Source organism: Blastomyces dermatitidis, assembly GCF_000003525.1.
Source record: "Blastomyces dermatitidis ER-3 genomic scaffold supercont1.1, whole genome shotgun sequence".
NCBI lineage: Eukaryota > Fungi > Ascomycota > Eurotiomycetes > Onygenales > Ajellomycetaceae > Blastomyces > Blastomyces dermatitidis.
The window spans coordinates 6,022,950-6,049,348 of record NW_025544774.1 but is presented as its reverse complement, the minus strand read 5'-3'; the positions used below and the strand labels follow the sequence as shown (position 1 = coordinate 6,049,348).

At 47.5% G+C, this 26,399-nt stretch overlaps 7 protein-coding genes across 8 annotated transcripts; 3 read left to right on the top strand and 4 right to left on the bottom strand.

The window, feature by feature from the left end:
- The first annotated feature begins 820 nt into the window (after positions 1–820).
- Positions 821–2,846, top strand: BDCG_00809 (uncharacterized protein). Its single transcript, XM_045416320.1, has one exon. It carries the CDS (start codon positions 1,924–1,926, stop codon positions 2,254–2,256), a length of 333 nt encoding a protein of 110 aa, XP_045272079.1. The 5' UTR covers positions 821–1,923; the 3' UTR covers positions 2,257–2,846.
- A 216-nt stretch (positions 2,847–3,062) lies between these two features.
- BDCG_00808 (galactose-proton symporter) lies at positions 3,063–7,995 on the bottom strand. The gene is made up of 9 exons (XM_045416319.1): positions 6,813–7,995; positions 6,564–6,638; positions 6,198–6,461; positions 6,012–6,131; positions 5,915–5,941; positions 5,601–5,843; positions 4,781–5,517; positions 4,562–4,676; positions 3,063–4,453 (listed from the first exon to the last, which is right to left on the bottom strand). The coding sequence occupies exons 1-9, from the start codon at positions 6,908–6,910 to the stop codon at positions 4,162–4,164; spliced, it is 1,971 nt and encodes a 656-aa protein (XP_045272078.1). The 5' UTR covers positions 6,911–7,995; the 3' UTR covers positions 3,063–4,161.
- A 3,702-nt stretch (positions 7,996–11,697) lies between these two features.
- Positions 11,698–13,326, top strand: BDCG_00806 (oxysterol binding protein; the record flags this gene model as incomplete). Its single annotated transcript, XM_045416318.1, has 4 exons — positions 11,698–11,769; positions 11,882–12,207; positions 12,305–12,359; positions 12,445–13,326. The coding sequence occupies 4 exons, from the start codon at positions 11,698–11,700 to the stop codon at positions 13,324–13,326; spliced, it is 1,335 nt and encodes a 444-aa protein (XP_045272077.1).
- A 671-nt stretch (positions 13,327–13,997) lies between these two features.
- On the bottom strand, positions 13,998–16,951 carry BDCG_00805 (RTA1 domain-containing protein). Its single transcript, XM_045416317.1, has 3 exons — positions 15,593–16,951; positions 15,145–15,481; positions 13,998–15,006 (listed from the first exon to the last, which is right to left on the bottom strand). Exons 1-3 carry the CDS (start codon positions 15,746–15,748, stop codon positions 14,411–14,413), a joined length of 1,089 nt encoding a protein of 362 aa, XP_045272076.1. The 5' UTR covers positions 15,749–16,951; the 3' UTR covers positions 13,998–14,410.
- BDCG_00804 (rnapii degradation factor def1) lies at positions 16,951–21,128 on the bottom strand. Its single transcript, XM_045416316.1, has 2 exons — positions 20,473–21,128; positions 16,951–20,383 (listed from the first exon to the last, which is right to left on the bottom strand). The coding sequence occupies exons 1-2, from the start codon at positions 20,768–20,770 to the stop codon at positions 18,027–18,029; spliced, it is 2,655 nt and encodes an 884-aa protein (XP_045272075.1). The 5' UTR covers positions 20,771–21,128; the 3' UTR covers positions 16,951–18,026.
- Positions 20,080–24,190, top strand: BDCG_00803. Of its 2 annotated transcripts, XM_045416315.1 has the most exons (2): positions 20,080–20,343; positions 20,412–24,175. In XM_045416315.1, exon 2 carries the CDS (start codon positions 21,592–21,594, stop codon positions 22,867–22,869), a length of 1,278 nt encoding a protein of 425 aa, XP_045279307.1. In that variant the 5' UTR covers positions 20,080–20,343; positions 20,412–21,591; the 3' UTR covers positions 22,870–24,175. The 2 variants fall into 2 exon arrangements, with proteins under 2 accessions (XP_045279307.1, XP_045272074.1); XM_045416314.1 differs by having other exon boundaries at positions 20,080–24,190.
- BDCG_00802 (ankyrin repeat protein) lies at positions 22,988–25,827 on the bottom strand (the record flags this gene model as incomplete). The annotated part of the gene is made up of 8 exons (XM_045416313.1): positions 22,988–23,066; positions 23,121–23,151; positions 23,713–23,778; positions 23,865–23,937; positions 24,121–24,239; positions 24,410–24,691; positions 24,757–25,441; positions 25,546–25,827. 8 exons carry the CDS (start codon positions 25,825–25,827, stop codon positions 22,988–22,990), a joined length of 1,617 nt encoding a protein of 538 aa, XP_045272073.1.
- Between the last annotated feature and the right edge of the window lie 572 nt (positions 25,828–26,399).

Here is a 26,399-nt window from a genome sequence, read left to right as displayed (position 1 = left end):
TTCGCCTTGGAGTTATGGATGGGATATATTTATTTATGTATGTATGTCTGCATGTATGTGTACATGTGTGGAAGTTTTCGAGAAAAACAGGGAGGTTGTGATGATGGTGTAGATACAGAATTGAGAGCTGGGAGAATATATGCCGTCCAACACGGAGACAGTTTCGATAACGGTTCGAAAATGAAGAGATATATAAGCCTGTGAGGAACTGGCTGAAGGATCGTGGTTGAGATACTAGCAGCTCCGTTGGGAAGCCATTTAAGACATAGAAAGTTGGTGGGCAGAGGTGGAGAGAGATATAAACAATCGACACAAGCTCGCACGGGAGCTGCCTAGGCTTTCGAGCAAAATAGGTGTAGTCTCGACAATACAAGGAGTTGAATCTAGAAAATGATGAATCGACGTAAACAAAGGGGTACTATTATTTAATCTAATGGCGGGATTTCAGCAAACAATGTTCTTTGAGAGATAACAAACTTGGTACACCCACCCAACAGCACACAATAATAACACACCGTAAGCACACCGTTGATGTAATGGTGATCCGCGCCTCCCCCTCTCGAACTGGGATAATCCGTACGGGGCGTCTTGCGTGCAGATGGGAAATGGCTATGCCATGCAGCAGAGAGTGGGAATTGTGATATTTAACTCAAGACAGGCAAACACAGCGAATACTTTGGGTTCGGCGGCGGGCAATGATGGTGGAAGGTTGGAGTTGGGGGGAGGCTGTTAGTCAGCGGTCGAGAGCGGCCACGTGATGCTCCGGCTTCCAAGCCCGGGAAGTTTGATCATCGAAGATGAATGTTATGAGTGAGAATGTTATGGCTCCAATATGTGACTACTCAGGCCTACGCTTTTCACTTCTCCTTTACAGGAACCCCTCATAGTTCCCCTCTATCCACCGCAGCATAGCGTTCCAACATCGTCGCCAGTCCTCCTATTCTCCCTAGCTTTGACTGCGGGTGAGCGCTCTCGCATTGGACAGGATTACCAATCGTCTTGCCAGTCATGGTGGCTCCAAGGGCGGATATAGTCACCATTTACTCGCGCGTCATATCTATGAATATTCACGGCCCGAGTTGTCCAGGGACACATTCCTGCGAGTTTCCTCATTGTCTCGGTGGTTAGATATCAGGAGTGATGAGATATCGACATGGGTGATGATCAGATACCTCCAAAATTTATTCAATTGGCAGACATGTTCCTCGACCAGTTCTTTCTCCCATGTTTGTGCGGCATCCGCCGGGATCTCATTTCCCATCCACTCATACTTTTATAGTGAAAGCAAGTGGGCATATTGCAATATTGCGCCACAGCCCTTTCCCGCACAGCTTTGAGCAATAGAAAGTGTACGTTCACTCACATGAAATCACTGGCCCCTCTAAACCAGTTTCATGCCCTCGAGCTCTTTGCCTGTTCATGACCGAGATCGTTGTGTGATCTCCCAGGTTCTTGACCGGAAAGAAGAAGTAAACAAGTCGGCACGGTTTGCATGTCCGGGATAATTATGGAAATCTGCTCAAAGATGAGGATAAATTCCAGTCGCTGGGAGTGGCACACATACTGCCCCTACTCCCTCGCGCAAAGGAACAAGAATATACAGCTGCTAGGTTATCCGTCTAAAATAGACTTTCCCATGGTTAAATGGCGGACAGGATGATCACAGAAGGACTACGATTGATATCCCTAACATATTGGATTGCGACATGGCTTATCTCATCGAGGGTGCTCATATCGATAGCCCACGCAATGTGATCAACCTGACTTGGACTTGCCGTGAACTCTTTGGCGAATTTTGAAGTATACTTTGACTATATTGCCGGTGAGGAACATAATTACCGGATTGAAACATTTCAAAAACCCAATCTCGTCAGTACGTCAGGGACTACTCATTTACTCGCAAATTCCCTTCTTAGCGAAGCAATGGTGATGAGTGCCCCCTCCCCCCGGCTACTTTCTCTACATCACCGGGCTATTGCTCATATCCTTCACTTGTCAGCGGGAGGTGAATACATTGATGAAGTACTCCAGAATTTTGACGAGACAGGTGTGCAAGAGGATGATGAATCCACTGACCTGGGCTGTATTTGTCTTGTGGCATATGCGGTTCTGAAGGGGCGTTCGTTTTCTGTCTCTCAGCGCCTCAAAATAGAGTGCAATTCGGCTCCTAGAGGAGAGGAGGCCTCCACCCTCACTTCTGTCAACAAACTTTTGGCCCGCCTCTTTCGTGTCCGTTTCGCGGAACCAAAGTTCTAAAAAGAAAGGATAGCTTCCGCTGACGAAGGATTTATGATATATATATATACATGGATATTTCTTGTAGACATGCCCTTCGGCTAAGAAGCCCCCCTGTGATCCTTTCTTTGTTTCTTGGATGTCGGTAGCTCCCCCTTGACAGTCAGCCAAGGCGAGTAAGGGGGTATTGCCCACGTAGATCTATGATAGATTAACTTTCTCCAGCCCCGGCAGCGGTCATCATGATTATTCAGCTGAATGAATTCAGTAGTTGGTTAATGTATGAGGAATCATTAACAACATTCACACGCGCTCCAGGAAATAGATTTTCACTCTGTGGAAAGCGATCACTTCCCTCTCTCCTCCCCCTAACCGATATGGGGTCCCGGGTCGGAAAAAAAATAGAAATGAAAATGATAATAAGAAATAAAAATCACCTCGGACGAGGATAAAGCACATACAAAGAATCTGTGCAACAATTGTTGCTCCAACTCCTATCAATGTATGTATTAGTTATTCAAAGTCTCAAATTTTATAATTATTGTTTAGATGAGATATACGTTAAAGAAAGAACAAATTAAAAAAAATAAATAAATAAATAAATAAATAAATAAATAAATAAATAAATAACTGCTCAAAAACAATATTCACTTCTTTATTACTATTAATACAGCTAGTTACAAAAGAAAGAAAAAAGGTGGGGGGGAAGGGGGGAAGGGGAGAGAGGAACATAGTTGACAATATTAATGAGCAAAAAAAGAACCAGCAAACAAGAAAAAAAAAAAAAAAAAAAAAAAAAAAAAAAAAAAAAAAAAAAAAAAAAAAGGATAAAACCCGCCACGGGGTTAGGGCGGGGCGGGGCGGGGCGGGGAGGAGCTGGACATCGGTTGATATAAAATTAATAAGCAAAAACCCGCCTCTCGGCTCCGCACTCCGCTCTGCCGACTCAAGATTTTGAGTCCAATGAATGATGATTATTAATTAAGATAGGGGGGTGGGGAGGGTAGAAAGAAAGACGCAAAGAAATGAAATGAAATAAGACGGGGGCCAAATAAAAATTATATGTACGGTGTATTGTGAAAGACACGCGCAAGCCCAGGCATAGATGGAATAGTAGAATAGAATGGTGTAGAATAAGCGCGCGCCTGCGCGCCCGCCTGCACACATTCATCTTTTTACCGCACGTTAATAATGGTTGTTGGTGGCTACGGGCAAAATGAGGGGGAGCAAATCGAAACCCTTGTGTCCACTGAGAGAGAGGGTGAGTGAGTCGTTGTTTTTCGTATCTACTCAACATTCATTGAACGGTCCGCTCTCTCAAAAATTTAACATGCCGATTGAGTTCTGGTATGGCATGGATGTTATGGTATGGTAGGTTGGAAAACAACAATTAATTAAGATGGGTAATACGTGACAAAAGAATGCTGCTGGCTTGGGTAAAATAGCTGCGGGCGGCGGGCGCCTTCATCATACATATAATATATAGGAGTGGCGAAGGAGAAAAACGAAGAAGAGGAAGAACCAAAGGAAGAAGAAGAAAAAGAAGAAGAAAAATCATATACAAGGAAGCAGCCATAGAATTAACGTACGTCCTGAGTTGGAAAGGGCTGGCTGGCTGGCTTGATGGCTGGCTGATGATGTAGCGAGTCTAGGTGTAGAACGGTTCAAATTGATTATTAAAAAAAAGACGAAAACCAACAAACGTCCTTCATATCACACCGAGTCATTCGAATGAGTTCAGAGCGAGGACGGATAGTTTAGATAGGTCTAAGGGGGCTAATAAAAGGGAATGGTGGTTGATACAGTCACATCCCCCATCCCAACCATTCTCCAACCCCAACTTTCCCTCCCGACCTTTTTTTTCTTTTTTCTTTTTTCTTTTTTCTTTTTTCTTTCGCTTTTTGTTTCAAATTTCAATGTCCATCTCTACTTGGAAACACTCGCATTCCGAGACTGAGTGGCAGCCTCACTCTGCCTGCGCAGCTCCTTTTTATAATTCTCGTCCTCCACGATATTCTCAAAGTGGTACAGCGGTTCCAGCTCGACCTTCATGCGGAAGATATACCGCTTAACCCAGTAAGGGAGTGCGGTGAATGTTTGATAGCTCATGTGCTTGCGGGTGGGGACTGCGAAGATGTAATCCAATTCTTCCAGGGTGCGCTGTTTTGTTTCGGGGACCCAGAGGAAGATCATAATGAGGGCGAGGACGTTGAGGGCACTGGATTTCGTTGTTAAACTTTCGTTAGAGAAGGATCGACAAATTACATATGAAGCTTTATTTTTTTTTCAGAGCAAAGGGGGGGAGAAGTGATGGGGTGTTGCTTACGCATAGAAGCCAAGGGCACCTGTTGGGGTCATGGCACGGAACTGTCGGGGGAAGGTGATTGATAACACTGCGGCCCAGAATAAACATGTTGCAACCGCCCACGCCATACCAACCTCTGTTAAATTAAAGCATTAGCATTATCCAGAACAAATAAATGTAAACGATTGGTTTTTTTTTTTTCCCAACGTGTTTGCCGGAGCTAAAATAGGGGGAGCATACCTCGGTGAGAAAGAGGGAAGACCTCAGCAGAGTACGTGAAGGGTACAGGACCTTCTCCCGGAGAGTAAAATGCAGCGAACAAGTAGATGAAGAAAGCAATAACACCCAGATGAGCCTTGCTGTCTTCCGGAATATAGAACGCCAGGCCACCAGCAAGCATAGTCCATGCCATCTGTGGGAAGGTGAAGAGCAAGAGCGCACGCCGTCCATAGGTGTCAATCGTCCAGACTGCAGGGAACGCGAACACGAAGTTGATCAGACCGAAACCCCAAGATGCAAACAGTGACTCGGTAACAGTGGCGTTTGCTCCCTTGAAAATAGTCGATGAGTAGAATGCCATGGTGTTGATACCGCACATTTGCTGCGCAATCATGACGACGAACGACGCGAGGGTTGCCCGACGGACACGGGGGACGGTGAACAATTGGAAGAACCGAGTGACGTAGTTGCTCTTTCCAGCGATCTGTTCTTCAATTTGGATCTGCGAATACATGTAGTACAAGTCCCGAGCTGCCTGGATTGGGTGATTCCGCAGAGCAAGAAGGGATTGGTAAGCCCTGTCGACTTTGCCTTTCTTGATAAACCAACGTGGAGACTCAGGGCACCAGAACACTCCGATTACAAGCGGGACAGCTGGAATGAATGCAGAGCCCAACTGAAGTCTCCAAGAGATATTGCCTGTGTCTTTTACTGCAAGGTTGGCGCTGAATCCTAGCAAAATACCAAAGGCAGTCCAACTATATTTAAATGTTAGTTCAACGAGAATAATGCAGTGGAGGGAGGGAATGGTAGGAAATCAAAAGGACGGGCGCCGTCTTACAGTTGCCAGCACATAACAAGGCCACCACGGATAGAAGCGGGTGTATTTTCAGCGCAGAAAATGGGTACAGTGGAAGCTTTGGCGCCCATTCCAATTCCCATGAGCAAGCGTGAGACCAGTAATTGTGGCCAGCTTTGAGCCACAGCAGAACCGATAGGAGTGAGGACACAGAAGACGGCAGAGATAAAGATAGCCCCTCGACGACCCAAGTAGTAGTTAATAGGGTCAGAGCACCAGCAACCACTGCAAAGTTCAAACGTTAGAACATGTGAATTTAAGAAAAGGAGGTACCGGGCGCAAATTCCAGAACGTACAGGAAAGCCGATCCGATGTAAGGCCCACTACGGTCCAATTAGTTCTCAATTTAATGTATAGAAGAACTCAATAGGTAGGTAATAGGTGCAGACATACGCATTGACTAAACCAACAATCCATTGGTTCTTCTCAGCGTCCGGGTGATCTCTTTCAGGGAGATTGAAGGCTTCCGGGAAAGACAGGTTGGCGCCGTTGGAACCAGTCTGATCCCATCCCCTATACTTCAAAGTTAGAGAAATCTAACAATACAATGAATGGGAAAAGACCACACGCCAAACTTACTGGACGGCGGCACCAATTGAACACAAAATGATGGTGTAGAGGAGAGGCTTTGGTTGGCGCCATTTGTGAAGGACTTCGTTGCGGATGGCGTCAACCTCATCATCAGTGATGCCCTCGACATTCTCGAAATTGGCTGGATCTTTTGCGACTAGGGCACCCCTCTGCAGAATAGGCAAAACGTCTTCCAAGCCGAACCTCTGGGCGAATTCTTTGACGTCTCTCAACAAGGTTGGGTTAGGGATATCTGCAAGAGGATTTTTGATTCTACACCACGTGACAGTATTTAGACACAGTCAGCTCCTGCCCACCTCGATGGCCGTAACGGGGGAATGTCAGGAGTTCATTTGAGAGAAAGGTTGATCATACTTTGCGGATAAGTTTGCATTTAGATTGATCCTTTCGCGATCGCCCCGCTCGGCATTGTCAGAGCTTTGATCAGAGCTGGAGCCGCAAAAATACAATATGTAGTCAGCACATCCATTCTCGTGCTCTATGTAAGATATGTGTAGAATAGTTTTTTTTTTTTTTTTTTTTTTTTTTTTTTTTTTTTTTTTTTTTTTTTTAAATTTTTATTATTTTTATTATTGAAATTATTATATTTTTAATGGGACACACCTTTCACCCAATTTCTCGACTTCCTGCTCCATTTCCTGCTTGTCAAGGGGTTTTCCGGACACGGCCTCGGAGACTTCGTCCTTCCTGTTGTCCGCCATCTTCTTCGGCCACAGGCTGGCTGATCAAAGATCAGACTCGAGCGGAAGGAAGGCAGGCAGACGTCGGAATAGAGTGGTGGTGTGACGCGAAATAGACGGGTGTGGGGAAAGGTGGATTTGGTGGTAGATCAAGTTCAAATTAGACGGAAGTGAGGACCAGAATACAAATGGGGGAGGATGTGGGAAGAAGCTTATATATACTGGGAAGAGACCCTTTGTGTGTGTGACCACGGGCAAGCGTTAAGCGTTCGGGAGTGCGTATATATATGTAAGCAAGGCACGGAGAGCTCAGTTTACTGCGCGGGATTGCATGCATGCATGTGTACTATACCAAACTTGTAGATGGCAAGGAATGGGATGTATGCAGAGATGTGCGCGTGGATGTAACTGCTGTACCAGCCCGGGGGTAAATTTAGAGCACAGAAGCAACCTCCAAAAACCACGCGTGGGAGGTCAAAGAATGAATCGCGAATAAATGACGAACATCAAACCCGACCAACATCCGTTTTACTTTTTGAGCTTCCGCCCTGTCCAAACCCTGTAGCGCCTCTTCCTCCTTGGCCTCCGCATTGGTTTAGCGGTGCCGTTAGGGTGGAGATAGAGGGGAAGGAGGAGGAGGAGAAGGGGGGAGCAAGCAAAAATAAGCTACAGGTTAAGGGAGCCTGCGGAAAGGATGACAGCCGGCTCTGGGACGAAGTATGAACTTATTAGTGACAAAGTTCCCAAGTTACCCTCATCTCTAATCATCTGCGTTTCGGTGCGTTCGAAACGTTAAAACGAAAGGAAAAACGCACTGTGGATGAGCAGCAAGCAGCAATGATGAGCGATTGGATATGGGGAATACACAATTTTGACACAGGTGGAGCATGACAAAAGGATCCTCCTCCTCCTCCCCAGCCCCTAACCCCCAACCCAACGCCCATCACCGCCGCGCCGACTGCTGGCTGTGGTTAGTCGGGTGTTGTTGTGTGATGTTCCTTTTGTGTTTGTCGGTACCAATGACGATCCCTAGGCTAGGCAGAACTCTAAAACAGCCCCTAACGCCATCAGGAGGTTTAAGAGGCTTAAGAGGCTTATGAGGCTTATGAGGCGCACTTAGGCTAGGTTTAGCTCCGGGATGGCATCATGGATCACGCATGCGGAAAGGTTACCAAGCCACTAGTCGGGATCTTGCCTCGGTTCAAGCTGTACCTTGTGTACGTACGGTTATGGTATTTCCTTGTTGTTGACGGGCGGTTATAGGGATTGGCTGACAGCCAATTACAGTAACCGACAAATACCGGCTCCCATAGCCTATCAAAACAATATTATTTCCCCGTCCCGGACAGCAACCGCTGCAACACTACAACAACAACAGCCCTCCAGCAACGCTCAGTCAAGGCTGGGAATAACAGACTCCAACAACTGCTCAATTAACTTACGTACTATGCATGTATGTGTGTGCATCTAGAAGGATCAGAAGTATGGGAATTTCCTACTTTATTTCTGTCGTTACAAGTAAGTTATCCTCCCAAAACGCTGATTTATTGGCCTATTTATTTAGGCGTCCTCACCTTCTCTTCTTCCCCCTCTCAGATCCCTTTGCACTCAGTTGCTTTTCAACCAAGAATCGCTGGACGGGTTGTAACTTGTCACTTGTAAGATGTGGAGTCAGATCCGCAATTATTCTTATTCGTATTTTTCTCATCATCATCATATCATCCATCAATTCGCCGAAAAAATCCACCGATGGATGCCCTCATGTTATGTATATATGGATGTATGTACATACATGTACATGTACAATACTGTCTGTTTTGCTTGTTTGTCTGGCTTTCCAAGGCTTCCACTCCATATTCTGTCTGCTAAGGATTTTTTTTTTTTGGGCAGGGCTGGGAAGGTTCAGGGGGGCTGCCTTGGCTGGGGCGCCGGCGAAGCTTTTCTCAGCCAGGAATCTCCACCTCACCAACCATCCTCACAGGCTGGCAGAGAAAAGCTGAACTAAAATAGTGAAATATGGGACGCGTGTGGCCTAGCCGAACGATCTTCGATGTGGCTTTCCTTGGCGCGCCCCCGGCATCTCCAATCGCGGCCGGCAGCGGGCTGAAAGTGGGTTTTGCGAACGCCGTGTGGCGGTAGGCCATACGACGCCTCTCGATGGGCGGTCACGCAAGCACATGCGCATCCGCACAAACATGCACCCCGAGTGGGGTGTTGGTTGTGTGGCGGTTGCTCAACGAGGTCCGTGTCGATGCAATCCCGATTGTCATTATCAGCCTTGAACTTGGGCTGACTGGAGGAGCGAGGTACTCGCCCTTTGTTCCAACAGAACAAACAAAGTTCAGAAGGCGTAGCATCAAGAAACAAGCATTGATCACCGTTACGCGAAAGACAGGAGAAAAGTGTATGATTCAAAATCTACGGAGTACTCCGTAGAGCTTTTGCTGGTTGCAAACTGTTGATATGTTTCTCCCGGCTTCCCACATTGCCTAGGCATGTCTGGATACGTGTCGCTTAAAAATTCCAAACAGACCATCTGCTGATAATGACGAGAATCCTGCTGGGCTATATTTATATCCTCGCTCGCCCATATAAAGGAGGAGTAGGTACTCTGTACTGTACACCATCCAATCGCTTTCATTTTCCATTATTATTCAGTCTTCTCACTGCCATTATTTTTTATTCTCTCAAATCGCGCAGATGATCAATCAATCCACTCTTCCTCCCTCCCCACGCCTTCCCCCCTCCTCCCCCCCCACAAAAAAAAGTCACGATTTAAATGCACGCATGCGGAAATATTCGAGAAACAGAGCATAGAAGTTTGCCTCACCTTTCTCTTAGCTGTAATCCATAGCTCTACGGCATACCACGTAAAAAATTCTGTCTGATCAGCCGAAACCGAAACCCCAACCTCTCAGTTACATGGATAGCTTACATTGTGGCCCCTCCCCTCCTTCATCATCAGCATCCGCAACGACAAAAAATGAACGTTCATCCAACAAAAGGTTCGGGGCGAGGGGCAAATAATAATAATAATAACTAATATCCTTGCCCTCCCAACCAATGGACTTCAATAATGTGTCCGACCCCCCACGGTTCCGCACCTCGGCCACACCCCTGGTGAATCCCGGAACTCGAGAAAGGATCATGGCTAGGTAGGTAGGGTTGCCCTTTTTTTTTTTTTTTTTTACACTCCGGACTTAAATGGATGACATGGGCACGGGGTACAGGTAGTTAGTTACCTATAAGATTAAGTATATATATTATTTCCGTCGGAGAATTCATGCGCCTAGCTCGTGTATGTTTTAAAGAGGGAGGAAGAACGGAAGAAACAGAATGGATGGCATCGGTCCACGCTGAATTAGAGCTGCCATATTTATGTATAGTTAGTTAGTTAGTCAACCTTCTCTCAAGCGCGAAGGAGTGTGTGCCATTATTCTTCTTCGTATTATTATGATTGGCGGCTCTTTCTACCCGCAGGTTAGCCAGCTACATACGGAGTAAGTACAGAGTTATATAAGGTTACGGATCCGACGGGAGTATGAATGATAGGATACCTAGGTAGCCTTGGTTATCACGATTAAGGTTGCGTTCTAGCCGCCAGTTCCATCCCCGCTGGCCCACCCCGATTGGGCCCGGGAAGTCAGTGTGAAACATGTCATATGTTCATCCAGGCGGAGTAAAACTATATTTTCATTTCAGCTCAGTTGGTTGTTCTTGATGAATTCCGCTGTGTTCTTGAAATTTGGCTGGTAACGACCCCCGCCCAATCCCAGGGGGGGAAAAAAAAAAAAAAAAAAAAAAAAAAAAAAAAAAAGAGAGAGAGAGAGAGAGCTGAACTAAACTATCCCAATGATGATTCGTGGTGTTATAACCCTCTTCTTCTTTATTTTGTATATTTTGTATATATCAGAATGAAGCTAACCCTTTTGACTTCACTTCCACAGCTTGCCATAGAAACGAAGAGGGGCCAGCCACTCTTCTTCTGACCATTTTCCTCCGACAGCAGCGGATTCCTTGAGACCAGATTGCCTGCATAAATTGAGAAGGCGACTCAGTTGCGTTGTGCATGTTGCGAAACATCATTTTCGTGTAGCCCAAGGACCCCCCCCCACCTCCCCGTTAAAGCAATAAAGGAGAGGAGCTAAAAACGTTAAATCTTTGATGCTTGTGTTTACTTTGGTCTTTTTTTTTTTTTTTTTTTTTTTTTTTTTTTTTTTTTTTGTATGTGTCTCTCAGGTATCGTCTCTCAGGTATCAGATATGATGGAGTGAGAATTGTGAGAGACAGCTGAAAATATTCCAGTATAGCTGGTAATTAGTTATAGGGGCAAGAGTATGTCCTGAAAAGCTGAAGAGGATATAGCTGTGAAGCTGTGAAAATCATTTTTCATGATAGTTAGTGTACGGAGTATAAATGTTTCAAGAGCAGATAGAGAGAGCAACCAGAGTCGACTATTGGCCCGGAACAAGTACTCTACAGGTATCTTTGAGCTGGGAAACAATGGGAACACAAGCAGGCGACTGCTCAGCTGTGACCCAGTAGTGACTTCTAAGGCCTTTGTTTTGGGGGAGAAAAGCTTGGCACGCTGCTGGACCCAACCAACGCCGTCACACTTCCACTCCCAGACTGCAAGCTCTCACACATACACACACATATACATATACACACATATACACATTCTCTCTCTCTCTCTCTCTCTCTCTCTCTCTCTTCACTAGCCATACTATTCTTGTCGTATTCTGTATCTTACCCTCGCTTGGCTATCTTGGTTTTGTCCTCGCCTGCCTATCCTTATTCCCCCAACCATGTCCAGCCCGAAAGATGAGGGGTCTGGAGTCCCCGCTAGCAGTCGAGGGTCCTGGTCCTCCTTTTTAAAGGTGAGAAAATATATATATATATATATATATATATATTTTATCTTTATTCATTCCCCAACTACCTCTTTGATGAAATAGCTCTTTTCCAATCTACCAAACCCGTGTGTTCTAGTCAATCGCTTCTTTTAACGGCGACCTCTCCTCCCTGACCGCGCCCCCTTTCATCCTCTCCTCCACCTCCCTCGTCGAATACTCCGCGTACTGGGCCGAACATCCAAAGATCTTTATTGCCCCGGCCAAAGAACCCGATCCCGAAAAGCGGGCACTTCTGGTGTTAAAATGGTTCCTTAGCACCCTCCATCAGCAATATTGCACCCGCAGCGAGAAGTTGGGCAGCGAAAAGAAGCCGCTGAACCCGTTCTTGGGCGAGCTCTTTCTAGGCCGCTGGCAGGATGATGGCGATGTGGGAGAGACACGGCTTGTTAGCGAGCAAGTAAGGTTCGTAATTTATGTAGATGTTTATTTTTTATATCTATGGTGTGCCAGCAAGTTTGGAGGTATTCTGGACAGCTTGAAAACTCACTCCGTCTTGTAGCCATCACCCGCCGGTAACGGGTTATGAAATTGAGAATGAGAAGCATGGTGTGCAGGTAAGCTATGATCACACCACTTGATAAGCTTGAGATAAGAGCATTTCTAACACTGGGACTTCTTTTTGCTTTCCCCGACGTTCAGCTCCAAGGATACAACGCCCAAAAAGCTTCCTTCTCGAGCACTATAAACGTGAAGCAAATAGGTCATGCCATATACTCCCTTACCCCGCAACCCACCGCAGACAACCCATCCCCAAAACGAGAAACATATCTCATAACCCTCCCTTCACTACACATCGAATCCCTAATCTACGGAACCCCCTTCGTTGAGCTCAACAGATACACTCAGATAGTCAGCTCAACCGGCTACGTCTCCAAGATCGAATACTCCGGCAAAGGCTGGTTGAGCGGCAAAAAGAACTCCTTCAGCGCCATCGTATACCACGAGAACGATGGAGAGAAGAAACCCCTTTACACAGCCGAAGGCCAATGGTCCAACACCTTCGTCATCAAAGCCGTCAAGGGCAAAAAGCAAGAAATCATAGACAAATACTGCGCCAAGACAGAAAAGACTACCCCACTCACCCTCGCCCCGCTGGAAGAACAAGACCTGTACGAATCACGGCGGGCGTGGAAGGACGTCGCCGCCGCCATTGCCCGGGGGGATATGGACGCCACCTCCGTCGCGAAATCAAAGATCGAGGTCGCCCAGCGCCAGCTGCGCAAGCTCGAGCGCGAAGAGGGCCGCGAGTGGGAAAGACGGTTCTTCAAGTGCATCGAGCCCAGTGAGGACGATGAGGAGTTCCTCAAGTTGGCAGAGAAGCTGGGCTGGGCGGATTCGAAGGGGAATAATAATGCCGGCCTCGAGTGTGATAAGACGGGTGGTGTGTGGAGGTTTGTGCCTGAGGCGGCCAAGGGGGCGGTCCCGCCGTACCATAAGGATGGGGGACGGGGCCTGGGGTTGGTGGCGGATGATGCCGCTACGGAGGGGGTTGAGGAGGTAGAGGTGAAGGAAGGTGATTGAGAAGTGAAAAACGAAGGGAGCCATATTATTATTATTGTTTAATCTGGGTCCCCTTTTGGTTTTCTCTTAGTTCTCGCTTGCGCCGTTCCTCTTATCCTGCCTTCCCCCCTTCTTTTTCTCTTCTCTTCTTTTTCTATACCTCCATTTTTAATTCTGGATCTCTATTCCAATGAACCCAAAACAACATCCGGCCGCCTTAATTCATTTCCCTTTCTCACTCTTCTACATAAAATAATCTTCTTGGCATGGTTGAAATCCTCCAGATGGCGATTTTCTTTTCTTTTCTTTTCTTTTTTTTTAACCTCTCCGCTATTCCCAATCATCCGATTCCAGAGCCCCGTTTTTCCATTTGCATTTGTTTGCATGGAGGGTTTTCCATTTTAATTTATATATGGTTTAATTTATGTCCGTTCCCTTTCTCGTTCATACATATATATTCCCCCTCCTCCCCTCCCCCCACCACCCTCCCTGCTTTAGACAGACCGAAGAGCGAAGAGACTGGTGATTCAGATATTTATTTTGCATACCACACGATTGGGAGTGGTTAGGGAAAGTTGTTTTACAGAACTAGAAGTTTTATTATAGATCACATACACATACATACATGCATACATACATATATATATATATTCTTATTTTCGACTATATTACTTCTTTAAACCGGTGATGGATGGAGGTGGGGGCAGGGAGGAAACTTATTATCTGTAGAGAATGACCCCTTAGCTCTGAAAGAAAATGTTAAATTAGGGAAGGAGAGAGAGGGGATAAAAAAAAAAGACCCATCAACTATACCATAGCCAAAACAAAGAGTATGTGTATATATTAATATTTATATATTGACAGGATGGAAATGGAGTGACTGTGTGCATGTATAGAGCGTGAGGAATGATTCCCAAGGGGAGAGGAGAAAGGATGTGAAAACAAAATTAAGATAATCATAAAATGATAAGAAGAAACAAGGAGCAAACACAACAGAATCATGACAGGGGGAATAAATAGCACAAAGTAAACTCCACGCTTTGCACCCATTAATTGCATAAAATCACAATAAAAATCAGCTGAAAAGCCGTCAAACAATTCCTCCTCATAGTCGCTGATAATGGCTGTCTGGGTGATACGGAGAGCCGGTCGAAGCACTTCCCTGATGAGAATCCCTTAAACCATCCTGCATGCGCAACCCCTCCGTTTCCAAATCACTTCCCGACTCCACATCACCGACACCATGGCTGCGCTTTCTCCACGAGCGCTTCGGCCGGTTCGCGGCGGCGGCGGCGGCAGCCTTCTTACTATCCTTCTTATCCTGCTTCCTCTGCTTCTTCTCCTCCTTCATCTTCTTCTTATCCTTCTTCGGGAACTCGCTCTCAGGCCCCACGAGCACCATGCCCGGGTGCACGACGTTGAACAGCACGAAGCCGAAAATCATGGGCACGGCTTCGAGGCAGTAAAAGGCTACTTCGCTGGTGGCGAGGCCGTTTTCCACGCCGCTGGAGTACTCAACTAGGCGGTAGATAATGCGGATGGTGATTAGGATAAGGCCGGCGTAGAGGCTATAGAGCAGGCGGCGCCAGGGGAGGAGGTTGGGTTGGTATCGTTCCATTTGGTTCATTAGGTATTGGAAGCGGCCGGCGAGGAGGAAGAATGTGATGATGAAGAGCTCTTGGAGGCCGATGCCGCCCATGTCTGTACATGTTTGCATGATGGGTTACTAGGGTGTTTGATTGATTGCAGAAGGGGTAGAGGGGCTGGTAAATGTGAAATGGCGCGTAATTTTGTTTCCAATAAAGAAGAGAAAGGAGATGGAAAAAAGGTATCACATACAGACATTGATGCCAATTTTGACCATTTTCGGATCATCGGATGACATCAAGCTGGAAGATGACGCTTGCACAAGCATGGAAAACACATCCAGCAGCACAAACACGAGTGTAATCCGCTGCGCAGTGATGCCAAAGATCTTCTTCTCCGGGATGAAGAAATAGATCATCCGCCCCATAACCATAAAGACAAAGGCATTAAGCCAGACGGGTGCGAGAATGATCAATAGTTGTTGTGGGATGAAGTGCCATAACCCCTCTATCCTCTTCGCGGACTCTATGCGGAATGCGAAACCGCCGGTTTCCCATAGGGCAGCCATTACTATCACCCAAGAAAATCTCTAGGTAAAAAGCGGGAAATGTAATCTTAGTCTATATTTATCTGTTGTGTTTTCCCTACAAGGTGTGCAAGGGCGGCCAAAGAAAAAAATGAGGTACGGTGTGCGGCGTACCTTTCGGAATGTAAACCATTGAAACATATGAGCGAGCGAGGTCACGGCGAACAGCGAGGTAAACAGGATAGCAGCCTCAATGGAGGGGCAGTATAACCAGCCAACATTATCCGAGTTTCTGTCAAAATCGCAGCGGCTCATGTTTGCTTGCTTCATCGCAGGCGGGCCTGGGGGAGAACTAGGATAAGAAAGGAGAGCAGAGCAAAAGAAAGGGCAAGAAGAGAATAAGCCTGACCCTGATTCTATTAAAAATGAATAAAAGAAAGAGAGAAATGCGGAATTAATTGAATAATTGATCCTTTTGTGCAGTCAAGTAGCTTGAGAAATCAGGGCATCAATGGAGACTTAAATAAATCATATAGACCTCTCAGCTTTTCTCTCTCGCAACAGATAGCTTGAAATCCATATTTCCTTTTGGGATAAGTCTTCCTTTGGGGACGTGTAATGCATTCTTGTTGCAAATGCTAAATTTAGACAATAGCAGAAGGGAACCAGGGCTTTGCTTCGTCAAGTCCATAATAATCGAAAGAAGAACGAAGCAATTCGAAACTTGCCGGGTATCAACACAAAAATGTTATTTTCTCTCTAATACTCCGCGGGCGATAGAAGAGCAGTGGAGACCGTCCGAGGGATAGTATTCGTAAGTGCATGCTTGTATTCGCTGCTCCTGCTGCTGACCCCCTGCTGCAAGCGCTGTTGGTGCTTATTCATCACGTTCTTTCCCATATTTCTGCCTTTTTTGGTACCCAGCTCGTATGAGGTACGTTATTGTAACCTCGTTTAACGCGTGGTCACTTGCTTGTAATAACTCTGCATGTAAGGTAAGCCATGCAAAGACTGACTCGCTTGTTATTCTTCTTGGGGAAAAGGAGCCAGCGCAAAAAGAAATTCCCTGGCGGCCGCCGCCAGGCAACGATATTTATTTAGCCCCTTTCTTGGTTGGAAACCTTAACTCTGAGCAGGGGCCAGAAAACTTCAGGAATTGCTTCCGTACCTAACTTCGCACGCCTCTCTTGTCTGGTTTATGGAGCGTGTTGGCAGCAGGTATGGTATCGTGACATTGTAACGTGGGAACAAGGGACCGGTGAGGGAGAAAGAGGGCCCTTCTTCCTAGGGAGAGGAGCGCAAACGGTAAAGATCTATCTACCTGGACTTCCATGTAGACCCCACCCCGTTGGACACCGAATCTAAATGAAATAGTGTTAGCTAAGCAAATGAGATCTGAGATCTTGAGATTGCTCCTGGTCAGTCAAGTATTACGACAGCTCATCAGCCCTATACACGCCAACGAGTCACCTTTCCATTAGTTTGTTTGCCGTTGTCGCACTGCTAGTCGTATAATGACGTTGCCCATGGCGGTGGATTTTAAGCGAGGTGTAGTTAAAAATCCAGCAGGAACGTTTTGCTAGCTCTTTTCGGAAATTGATCTGCAGTCCGGGCGGCGGCTCTGTGCTACTATATATAGCTGCTAGATACGCGCTGCACCTGCATACTTTGCATGTAGGACATTCATACATTCATTGCAGCAGTTCACCAAAGCTTATTATTACATATGTGTTGGAAGAATTCAAGAGAGGGACGCCTTGCAAGACGCAGGGAGACGTAGGCTCCTGCTAACTTCTAATTTAATTGAGGCACAGGTATATCTGGTTGACTCGTCGCAACTCAAATCGCTTCTTTTTGCCGTCACATAGCAAGCTCCCAGTGGGATAAAACACCAAATGGCCAGTGCCAAGGAAGCGAACATTTGAGAGGAAAGAAGTATCAAACCCAAATTCCAAATTCTTTTTCACTTTCATGTTTCCAACAGAAGGTGAAAAGAAGGTGAAAGAGAAAAAAGGAAAAAGAAAGCCTAAGGGAGAATCGAGAGAAATAGAAACTTTCTGTTTTTTGTCTGCATGCCTGTCATGTCATTCCATTTAATCAACTGAAGCTGTAGCTTTTGAAAATAACAAAAAAAAGCCAGTCCAGTCTCCCGAAGACGAAGAACTAATATAATTGGTACAAGAAAGGTTTGTTGTGTTTGTTTGGATTTGGAGGACGGAGATATGACATGAAAATGAGGAACAAACAAAAAGAAAAAAGGGAACAAAAAAAAATTGAAAATTGAAAAATGAATATGATAGGAGAGGAACAGCCAATAAAAAAAATATAAAAGCTTAAAGAGGACGTATCAGAACGATTTTTTTGGGAGACAATGGTCATTCGCAAAAATAATATACCCTGGTGCTAAACAATCAATAAATCAATAAATCAATAACAAAATCAAGATACTGGAAGGAGACGTCATTACGGGACAAAACGAAAGAGTAAGCTCCCATGCATGAAAGAGAGCACACATGGAGGGCTGAGAGAACCCTCACGAACCACTGCATCCCAGGGGCGTGCTTCACCCAGCCAAGCGTTTCCTAGCTCATTTAGTATGTTTTGCGCCTTAATGGCCATAGTTGCCGCCCCATCCTCCACCGCGACCGGTATTCCCGTAGTAGTTGCCGCTAAACCCTGCTCCGTAGTTGCCATATCCGCTGGCTTGGTGATGGGTTGCATTGGCTCCAGCCTGGTGATGCGCTCCAAGGCTTCCTAGTCCACCGTATTGTGGGTTAAGAGGATACGCTCCGAATCCCTGCTGGTTTGGTTGACCCTGCGCAGGAGGTAGGCCAGTCTGACCAGCCTGGGGTTGACCTGGACCACTGTTGGTTGCGGAGCCAGGACGGTTCGCTTGAGCCAAAGAAGGGCTTGGTCCGCCGGCCTTGGGCGCTTCGAATCCCTTTGCCGATTCCTCTGCGCTCACTGGCTGCTGCTGAGCAATGGGTTGGCTTTGGACAAATCCAGATTGTGTCCGGCCAAAAACGTCTGGGATGCCGCCAAAGGCCGTGTGGCCCGAGCTTTGGGCCTCTGAGGGCTGGGCGGAGCCAGCACGGCCATATCCGGCTTCACGTCCAGGAACACCTTGATTAAATGTAGCAGCTGTAGCAGGCGTAGAGGCATGATCATAAGAGAATCCATGTTGAGGTTGCGCGTACATTCCACCCTTGCCACCGTAGGGTGCAGCAGCATACTGGTTACCATAACTAAATTGGTTGTTGTGAAGGTAGTGTTCTTCGTATCTTCTTGCGTCATCGTACATAGGGCGATTTCTTCCATACTGATGTTGGTTCATTTGATTCATGTATGTATTCGCATAATGGGGGTTAGAGTAATAGGGATAGCCGTAGTTGTAGGCGCCGTGGGCACCCTGCCCCTGAGGGACGTGTTGAGTCGGCTGAGCAGTTTGGCCAGGCAGCGTGGGGTTAGGTGTATTTTGACCACTGCTGGGAGCTTCCACGTGGGTGAAGCGGCTTGGTGGTTGAGTGGCAGCGGCCTGAGGCTGTACATCTGCACCGCTGACATTAAATCCGCTTCCAGCCCTTTGCTGTGTCGCAACGCCGTCCTGAGACTGGCCGTACGAGCCATAATAGTAAGGGTTCCGTGTTTGATCCCCTCCATAAATTGCGGAATAATCTGCAGCCGTGGTGACGGTGGGTTGAGATGGGATGGGAGTTTGGTTGGAGAAGGGTTCTTGCGTTTGTTGCTGCGACTGATCAGCTTGTTGGCTGAAAGGGTCGAACGGCTTCTGTGCTTCGGTATATCGCCCAAAGTCGTTAAATGAAGCATCTGCAGCAGTCGCTGAAGGGGCAGGAGGGAGGCCAGGAGCAGGGCGCGGAAGGGCAATAGCGTCTGTTGGGGGCTGAGCTGGCGCCTGAGCTTGAGTGGAAGGGGGGAGGGATGCGCGGGGAGCAACGGGTGAGTGTTGCGGAGGTTGAGGACGAGTCTCTGGTTGTTCTCTCTCTTCATCAATGTCGAGATCCTCGACTGGCCCGTTCAACCCCATGCTGCCGAACTGGACAGCAGCACGATCAACGGCATGGTTTCCAGGCATAACGACTGCCTCCTGCTGTTCCATAACACGGCGCTGCAAGGTTGCCGCACGTCCAGGCCCAGCTGTAGCTTTGTATGCAGTAGCAGCATAGCCTGAGATTGGTCTGGTTTGCGATGCACTGACACCGGAACTGCTGGTTTGATCGGGGGTGCTTGTTGCTACTGTGCTCGCTGGCGTCGTGCTAGCCTGTGGGTGCGATACATCCGGAACTCGTTCAAGGTTTGTCTGAGTCAACTCATCCTTTGGAATCACTGGAACATGTGCTGGTTGTACGGGAGGCGCGGCTACCGGCTCCGCAGCTGGGGGAGCTGTTGCTTGAGGGGCGACTTCTGGTACTTCTGAAGGTTGCTCGGACGGTTTCTTGATGTTGGATGGTTCTTCAGGTTTCGGCGCGGCCGCCGGAGGAGGAGCTTTTTTCTGGGGTGGTAGTGGAGCTGGTTGAGAAAACAAACTTGCCCAGCCTTTCTTCGAACCTTCCGGGATCAGGCTACTCTTTTGTGGAGCTTGTTCTTGGGGCTCGTTCGCGACAGCGGTAATACCTGGTTCTTTGGAAGCCACAGTGTCTGCAGCTGCAGGCTCTTCCGGTTTTCCCCATGCCTCAGTAGGCACAGCAGCAGGTTCCAGCTCTTCTGTTACTGGTATCGCAGGCTTTTCAGTACGAGTCCCATTTACGTGTGCGCCGGCTCTACCACCACGCCCTCCGCGGCCACGGTCACCTCGAGCACGTCCGCGAATGTCAAAACCTCCACGGCCACGGCCTCCACGGTTTGGTGGTGATGTTGTAGAGTCTGCCTGCGAGAGAGGGTCTTTCGCCTTGGCGCGGGATCGATCGGTGTGTTTCTTTTTGACCTCACCCCACTGCGAAACATTACCTAAACGAAGAATATTGGTCAGTATTAGTATAGGTAAAGAGTCAATGTGGTAGCTTGCTGCAGTATATCATGGAATAGAACAAACGAACCCTCAGTGATGCGCTCAATCGCAATCTCGAGATCCCCATCAGCATCTTCTAGGGCAAAAACAAGATCCTCATCGGTCCAGTCCGCAAAAAGCTCTTTTATGGTAGAAAGGTTGTTGGCATGCTTTCTCTTCAGTTGGCCAATTTCTCCTTCATCTTCATAAGATGGTTCAGGCATATTTTCCGAGTCTGCTTTGGTGGACTTGCTGGGTCGTCCGCCTCTCGAGCTGTAACCGCCTCTGCCACCACGAGCTGACCCCCGACCACGCGAGCCGGATGGCCTGAATTGAACTTCAGACATGACTGTGAGAGATTATAATAAGGAGAAAGCCAGGAAAAAAGCAAGGAGGAAGAAGGCAAGTGTGCCAGGAGAGGGTAGAGTAGAAGAGCGAGTAGATTGACGAGCTCAAGAAGGGAGAAGGGCAAGCTGGCGACGAGGCCAAGATGGGAGGCAAAAAAGGCAAAAGAAAACACCAAGAGGACAAGGCACGGTCTCTTTGAAGAGATCAAGCCCAGGAGAGACAGCAGAGAGGTGGTATGATGGAGGAGTCGGGGGCAGGTCTTGATGGCACAAAATGGATGGTTGGGAGGCAAAGGATGTGTCGCGTTTCTTTCTTTCTTTCTTTCTTTCTTGGCTTCTGCGGCTCATTCGCCCAGTTCTGTCCCGATTGGGAATATTTTACGCGAGCCGGCGCTACGTCGGGCGACTACCGCCAGCACCACCACCTCCCTCACTCCTGCTACTACTCCAGGCACAGGAACAACTTCAACTCCAACTGCAACGACCATTAACTATTGTATATATACCTATCTAGAGGCATTCTTTCAACAGCCACAGCCAGGGCTACCTCCCAACTTAAGGAAATTGGCCCTTTTCGCGTGCGCTCTCGGTTGCATTCGTCCGTCGACTTGTTACTAGCTAACTTTGGCCTCACTCCTTGGTTGACCACCAATCTTCCTCTGGGTGACCGATCTGGGTTTGCCCCCTCGCCTATTGTTGCTACGACAGCACGCTAGAGAGGAGGGAATACGGCCAACCATCCGTCCGTGGTGAATGGGAGAACTGGTAACTCTCTACTACTGCTCAATTACCACCGGCTGGGGGGAGCGCATTGAGGGGGAATGGAAGCTACTAGAGCGCATTGTTTGAGGTCACTCTCAAAACAATGTCCCCGGTTCGGCCGTTCTACGCGAGAATCTCGCCGTCTTTCATCCTTTCTCAATGGCCACGAGCCAGCTAAACCGATAGGCCGATCAGCACAGTCATCGACACCCAATCGTCTCCCGAAGAATCCCAACGGACCGAGTACCTCAAGCAAGGATACCGACGAACACTTGAGTTCCATCCTCGACCACCCTCTTTTCCGAATAGTCCCAGCTAAGCCATTGCCCCGGAGAGATCGAAATGACAGTAACGCTCAAGGTGCACCCAATGTGAGGAAGAAATTAGCGGAGGATCCTCTTGGACTGCTAGACGAACTGATAGCATCCGGACGAGCTGATCATAATGCCCTACACTGTTGTCTGCGGGCGCATGGGCTCCCATCTCCGTCTTCGAAGCCGCCCAATGCCATCGGGCCTTCTAGTGTGGGCTCGAGAATCGTTGCATGGTATTCTGCCACAGACATCGAGTCAAGAATGCTCTTTTTCGGTAGCCGGCCCACTATGGGTGTAGTCATGCCATACATGGTTGTTGACCGACTTCAAAACACAGTTATCGAGTGGGTGAAGATGGTATCTAACGGCCCTTCTAGTGGCGGGCTTACAAACTCTCTCCTGCCCACGCAGCGTCTTTGCCTGATGAACATGTTACGTGAATTCGTTACCGCTGAGATAAAGTATGGTGAAGGGATTCAATCCTCTTTGAGGTACTATATCCGCCTTTGCAGAATATTACCTCCTGGCGACAAGTTCATTGGTTCGAAGCACGATCCCTTCCGTGCCTCATTGCGTACCACAGGATCTGAATTGGCTTCGTGGATTTCAACCCATTGCAGAAGCCCCGAAGTCCAGGAGATTCCTGTCGCTCTGTTCGATGAATTCCGTATGCTCTCTGATCAGTTATCCAGTAGCAGGTACTTCTGGGGAGCGTGTTTACCCTTGTACCACCCGACCAATCCGGATGTTAACCCAGCTTTAACTTATATGAAGCACAGGCCCGCGAGCCGCGGCATACGAATCCAACCAACCATGCGGAAACACTTGTTACGATTATCATTGGACGCGGCACAGCTGTGCCTTGAACAGAAATTGTACTCAGAAGCGTCTTGGCTGCTGAGCCATGCTAAACAATTTATCGCAGGCGAAGAAGAACCTACTTCCGAACAATCCTCAGAAAGGTCCAACCCACAAACGACCCTTGGATCTAGTCCATTATTGGGTGGGATCTGTCTGGAATGAGCTATGGCAACATTGGTTGTATGAAATTTTTCTGTCCCTTCTATACTATACGTGCATGGGAGGAGTTTTGCAATTGGAAAGTAACGCTGAGAAATCGGCCACTCGCAACTCATAATTTTTATTGGAGCATCTCCTTTTCGCCTCTGTCTGCAAAGCACGATTCTAGTAGGAAGATGGGAACAAGGCCGGGTTCCAAACTATCTTGACTACAGGTCCATTTCGAAAGACACTGCGTAAAGATAGAAACTTACCTCCCTTTCTCCACTGTCGAGGTCCAGCTTTCTATGGCGGGTTAGACAACCCATTAGTGTCTAGCAAACAACGCGGAGACGTTTGGGCAAATGGATGATTACAACCCAAATTGCGACCTCGACCACCACCATACTTTACGGATGGAGCTACCTCACTATACCAGAAGCAGTTGTCAGGGATATAGGTATTACGGAGACACCAGCAACTAGCAAACCATCCCGCGCCTGCCCGTCAATCATTTGACCAACCATCAAACTGGAGAACTATAAAATATATCGCCTATTTCAAGCGCGATACTGACTTCCTAAATGAAGTGACAGCCGGCCGATAAGTCAGGTGATAGCCGACTATTTTCAAGGGTGGGAGATGGCGTCGCAAACCTCACCGTGGTTCCTATCCAAAGTCATAACCAGCAAGTCAAATGAACATGACTGCTTCACTAGACGACCACAAGCCTGGACGGAATAGCGCTAACTGCAAGAAAGCGTTTTAGGCCAACCTCTCACTCCTTGTGTAGACATCTCCTGCATAAGTACCTGCATTTTGACCCTCTTTCTACAAATAGTCCCACATGTTGTTTATTTACCTTACCAGTAGTATTGGGTGTATGTAACATATTGGTATATTCGCGATAGCCCTCCCATTTATTTTCTGAGGCTATCTATCAAGTATGTTAGAGATGTTTTAATCAAGGGAGTTTTTTTTTTTTTTGTGACATCTATCCTCTTGCAGAATCGACTAACAGATAGGTTGGTAAGTGCTCATTCTCCCCTCCAGGGAGCCCCTGGCTGCAAGCTCTTCATTGTTCCAAGAAGCCTGTAGGGATTGAATGCTGCTGTTTAGATGCATACAAGAGAAAGGGGGCAACGCCAGATAGAGATATTGTATATCTAGCTAGCTCCTGAGGATGGGCATTGTAGGAATGTTTATCTGAGCTTTGGTTTATTTAACTGAATAAATTTCTATCCTCATCTTTCGCCTATGCAGTAGTTAACTTACTATGCGTTCATATTTATTTACCCCATTCGTGAATTCAAATTGAGCCATATCCCGGACATCACAGCGGAAGAATCTAAGCTTTTGCCAAGCCAATGCGCTTGGTTTGAAAGGTTCTAGGCCTAGTTAATTAGGGCTAATTCGCCTCCAGCTACTGTCTCAGGGTTGATAATCATCTATATACCTTTCTTTCCCCATCTGAAATCTTTCAGAAAAGGAAGGTCCCTTCGATAAAGTTCTAGTAAGTATGTCATCAGGTATATTTTATGGCAAGTTTCTAAGTAAAAGACACTGGGTAACAGTAAAGGGGCCTCATCCCCATCCACGCTTGACAGCAGAGATGCAACATGTCCCAGGGGAATATCACCGTAGCGAAAGACAGGAGGGGGACTTGGAGCATCGATGTATTCACTATCAGCTCCATTTTCCAGCAATGGGTATACCATCTCTTCATCGCTACTCCTTGAAGCCCATGTCAGCGGTGCCCACCCATGCTGGTCTCGGGCATTCACGTCGCATTTCCCTGTTTCAAGCAGCAGTTCCGCGACAAGCGTGTGGCCATGCATTGCAGCAGCTGACAACGGTGTCGAGCCGTCAAAAAGCAAAAAGCGATCCGTACTCCCGCCATTAACAACGAACTGGCCCACATCAGGTGCTCGCCCGGCTGAGAGTAACAATCCCACCATGTGACATATCCGCCGTAGGCAGCCCAGAAAAGCGGCTGCCAAAGACTAGAATATCCTGGCCATCTTCGGGCTTGCTCGGCTAGCAAGAACTCGACTAAGAACTCGACCACCCCGGTATGGCCCTCTCTTGACGCCTCTATAAGCGGCCGCCAACTAGAGCTGAAACAGGCATGCTCCTGATGAACTGTCTTCTGAAGGAAGAGCTTCACCATTTCTTCATTTCCTCGCGATGCCGCTAAATTTAGCGGTGTCATTCGTCCATCTGAGACCGCGTGTAATGTCTGAGCTGTATCTCCCTCTAGCAGTATGCGTACAATTGAGGTATGTTCGTTTGCCAGGGCGAACAATAATGGAGATCGGTCTGGAGGTTGCAACGCAGCCCCTTTCTTAAGGAGAATCTCTACTCCCTCTTCGTAGCCACATTCTGCGGCCAAACAGAGAGCGGTCCTGCCATCCCGGTCGGTGGCTTCAAGTGCACCCCTACCCTTAAGTAACAGATCCACAATTGCTTCATACGCAGGCATCGGCATCCATTGTAAGGGTGGTAAATCTGGTGGCAGTAGGCGGCTGTAATAGGACCAGTGTCTTGGGCGAAACCCCGGCCGCTGATGGTCATTGTGAGCCCTCAATCGGCTCGACTTGTCATTTTGGTTTGACCATGTTCTTTCCAATACAGTTCACCGCCATCGCCAAAAATGGGTCTAGGAGTCGTAGCTCATAATAGCAAGGGTCTCCATCGCACCCAGTCTTGCACAGAGAATAATTCATCGTTGTCTATCAGAAGCTTTACTATTTCCACATGCCCATTCTCGACTGCAAATGAGAGAGGCGTGCGTCCTATATTAGTTACGTCAACAAATAGAGTTCCTAGAGTTCCATGCAGAAGTTTGACGATATTGGTATGTCCCTTTATTGCTGCGATGGTTAGGGGGCTCAGCCGGTACATAGCATCGGCGCAATTAGGGTCTACTCTGCGATTCTCTGCATCATTGTAGCTAAGCAACAGTCTAGCTAGTGCTTCCATCTCCTATCTGAGCGGCCCATAGCAAAGCTGCTCCAACCCCCGTTCTGGGTTATGTGATATTTGAGGAGATACGGATTTAGAATCATGTAGAGATGGCAGCCTGTCTGCGCAAATGAGTTGATGTCACATTCTGACTTTAGATGACTCGCGATTTCAAGGACGATCTCGACTGGTAGAATAGCAAGAGACATCCCGCTGCCACGAAAGTGACACACGTGCAGACTAAAACAGGCGGGCTTTCGGAAAAAGGAGAAAGGGCCGGCTTTGAAAGGTACTAACTAGATTTTGACGATTCAACTAGTGGAGTGTGAGCCTGTCAGGACTTGGATTAATGTAGATAGAGAGTGGCCAGCTGAAAAACAAACGAAGGGGGCGCTTTGCATGTACCTTTCCACCAATTTAGTAAGAATCTGAGCAAGGTAGAGACCTACCTATAGGTATGTACAGAGTACTCTTGTTACCGTACCTGGAGATATTTGCAGGCTAAAAATAGCAGTCTCATGGTTTTCTAACCGCTTTCTATTAGCTTCTTTCCGGGCAGAGTTTTGTCCCGCAAAGCAGGAAACCTCCCC

Bases quoted from the DNA above. Each gene is read 5' to 3' on its own strand.
- BDCG_00805 (XM_045416317.1), bottom strand. From the start codon at position 15,748: ATGAAGCAAGCAAACATGAGCCGCTGCGATTTTGACAGAAACTCGGAT. The intron at 15,482-15,592 runs GTACGCCGCACA...CTTTTTACCTAG, and splicing joins AATGGTTTACATTCCGAAAG to AGATTTTCTTGGGTGATAGT. The intron at 15,007-15,144 runs GTATGTGATACC...AAACATGTACAG, and splicing joins CAAAATTGGCATCAATGTCT to ACATGGGCGGCATCGGCCTC.
- BDCG_00808 (XM_045416319.1), bottom strand. From the start codon at position 6,910: ATGGCGGACAACAGGAAGGACGAAGTCTCCGAGGCCGTGTCCGGAAAA. The intron at 6,132-6,197 runs GTAAGTTTGGCG...TTTGAAGTATAG, and splicing joins TCAATTGGTGCCGCCGTCCA to GGGATGGGATCAGACTGGTT. The intron at 5,518-5,600 runs GTAAGACGGCGC...ATTTAAATATAG, and splicing joins CTTGTTATGTGCTGGCAACT to TTGGACTGCCTTTGGTATTT.
- BDCG_00809 (XM_045416320.1), top strand. From the start codon at position 1,924: ATGGTGATGAGTGCCCCCTCCCCCCGGCTACTTTCTCTACATCACCGG.
- BDCG_00803 (XM_045416314.1), top strand. From the start codon at position 21,592: ATGGAAGCTACTAGAGCGCATTGTTTGAGGTCACTCTCAAAACAATGT.
- BDCG_00804 (XM_045416316.1), bottom strand. From the start codon at position 20,770: ATGTCTGAAGTTCAATTCAGGCCATCCGGCTCGCGTGGTCGGGGGTCA. The intron at 20,384-20,472 runs GTTCGTTTGTTC...TTCTTCGTTTAG, and splicing joins GATTGAGCGCATCACTGAGG to GTAATGTTTCGCAGTGGGGT.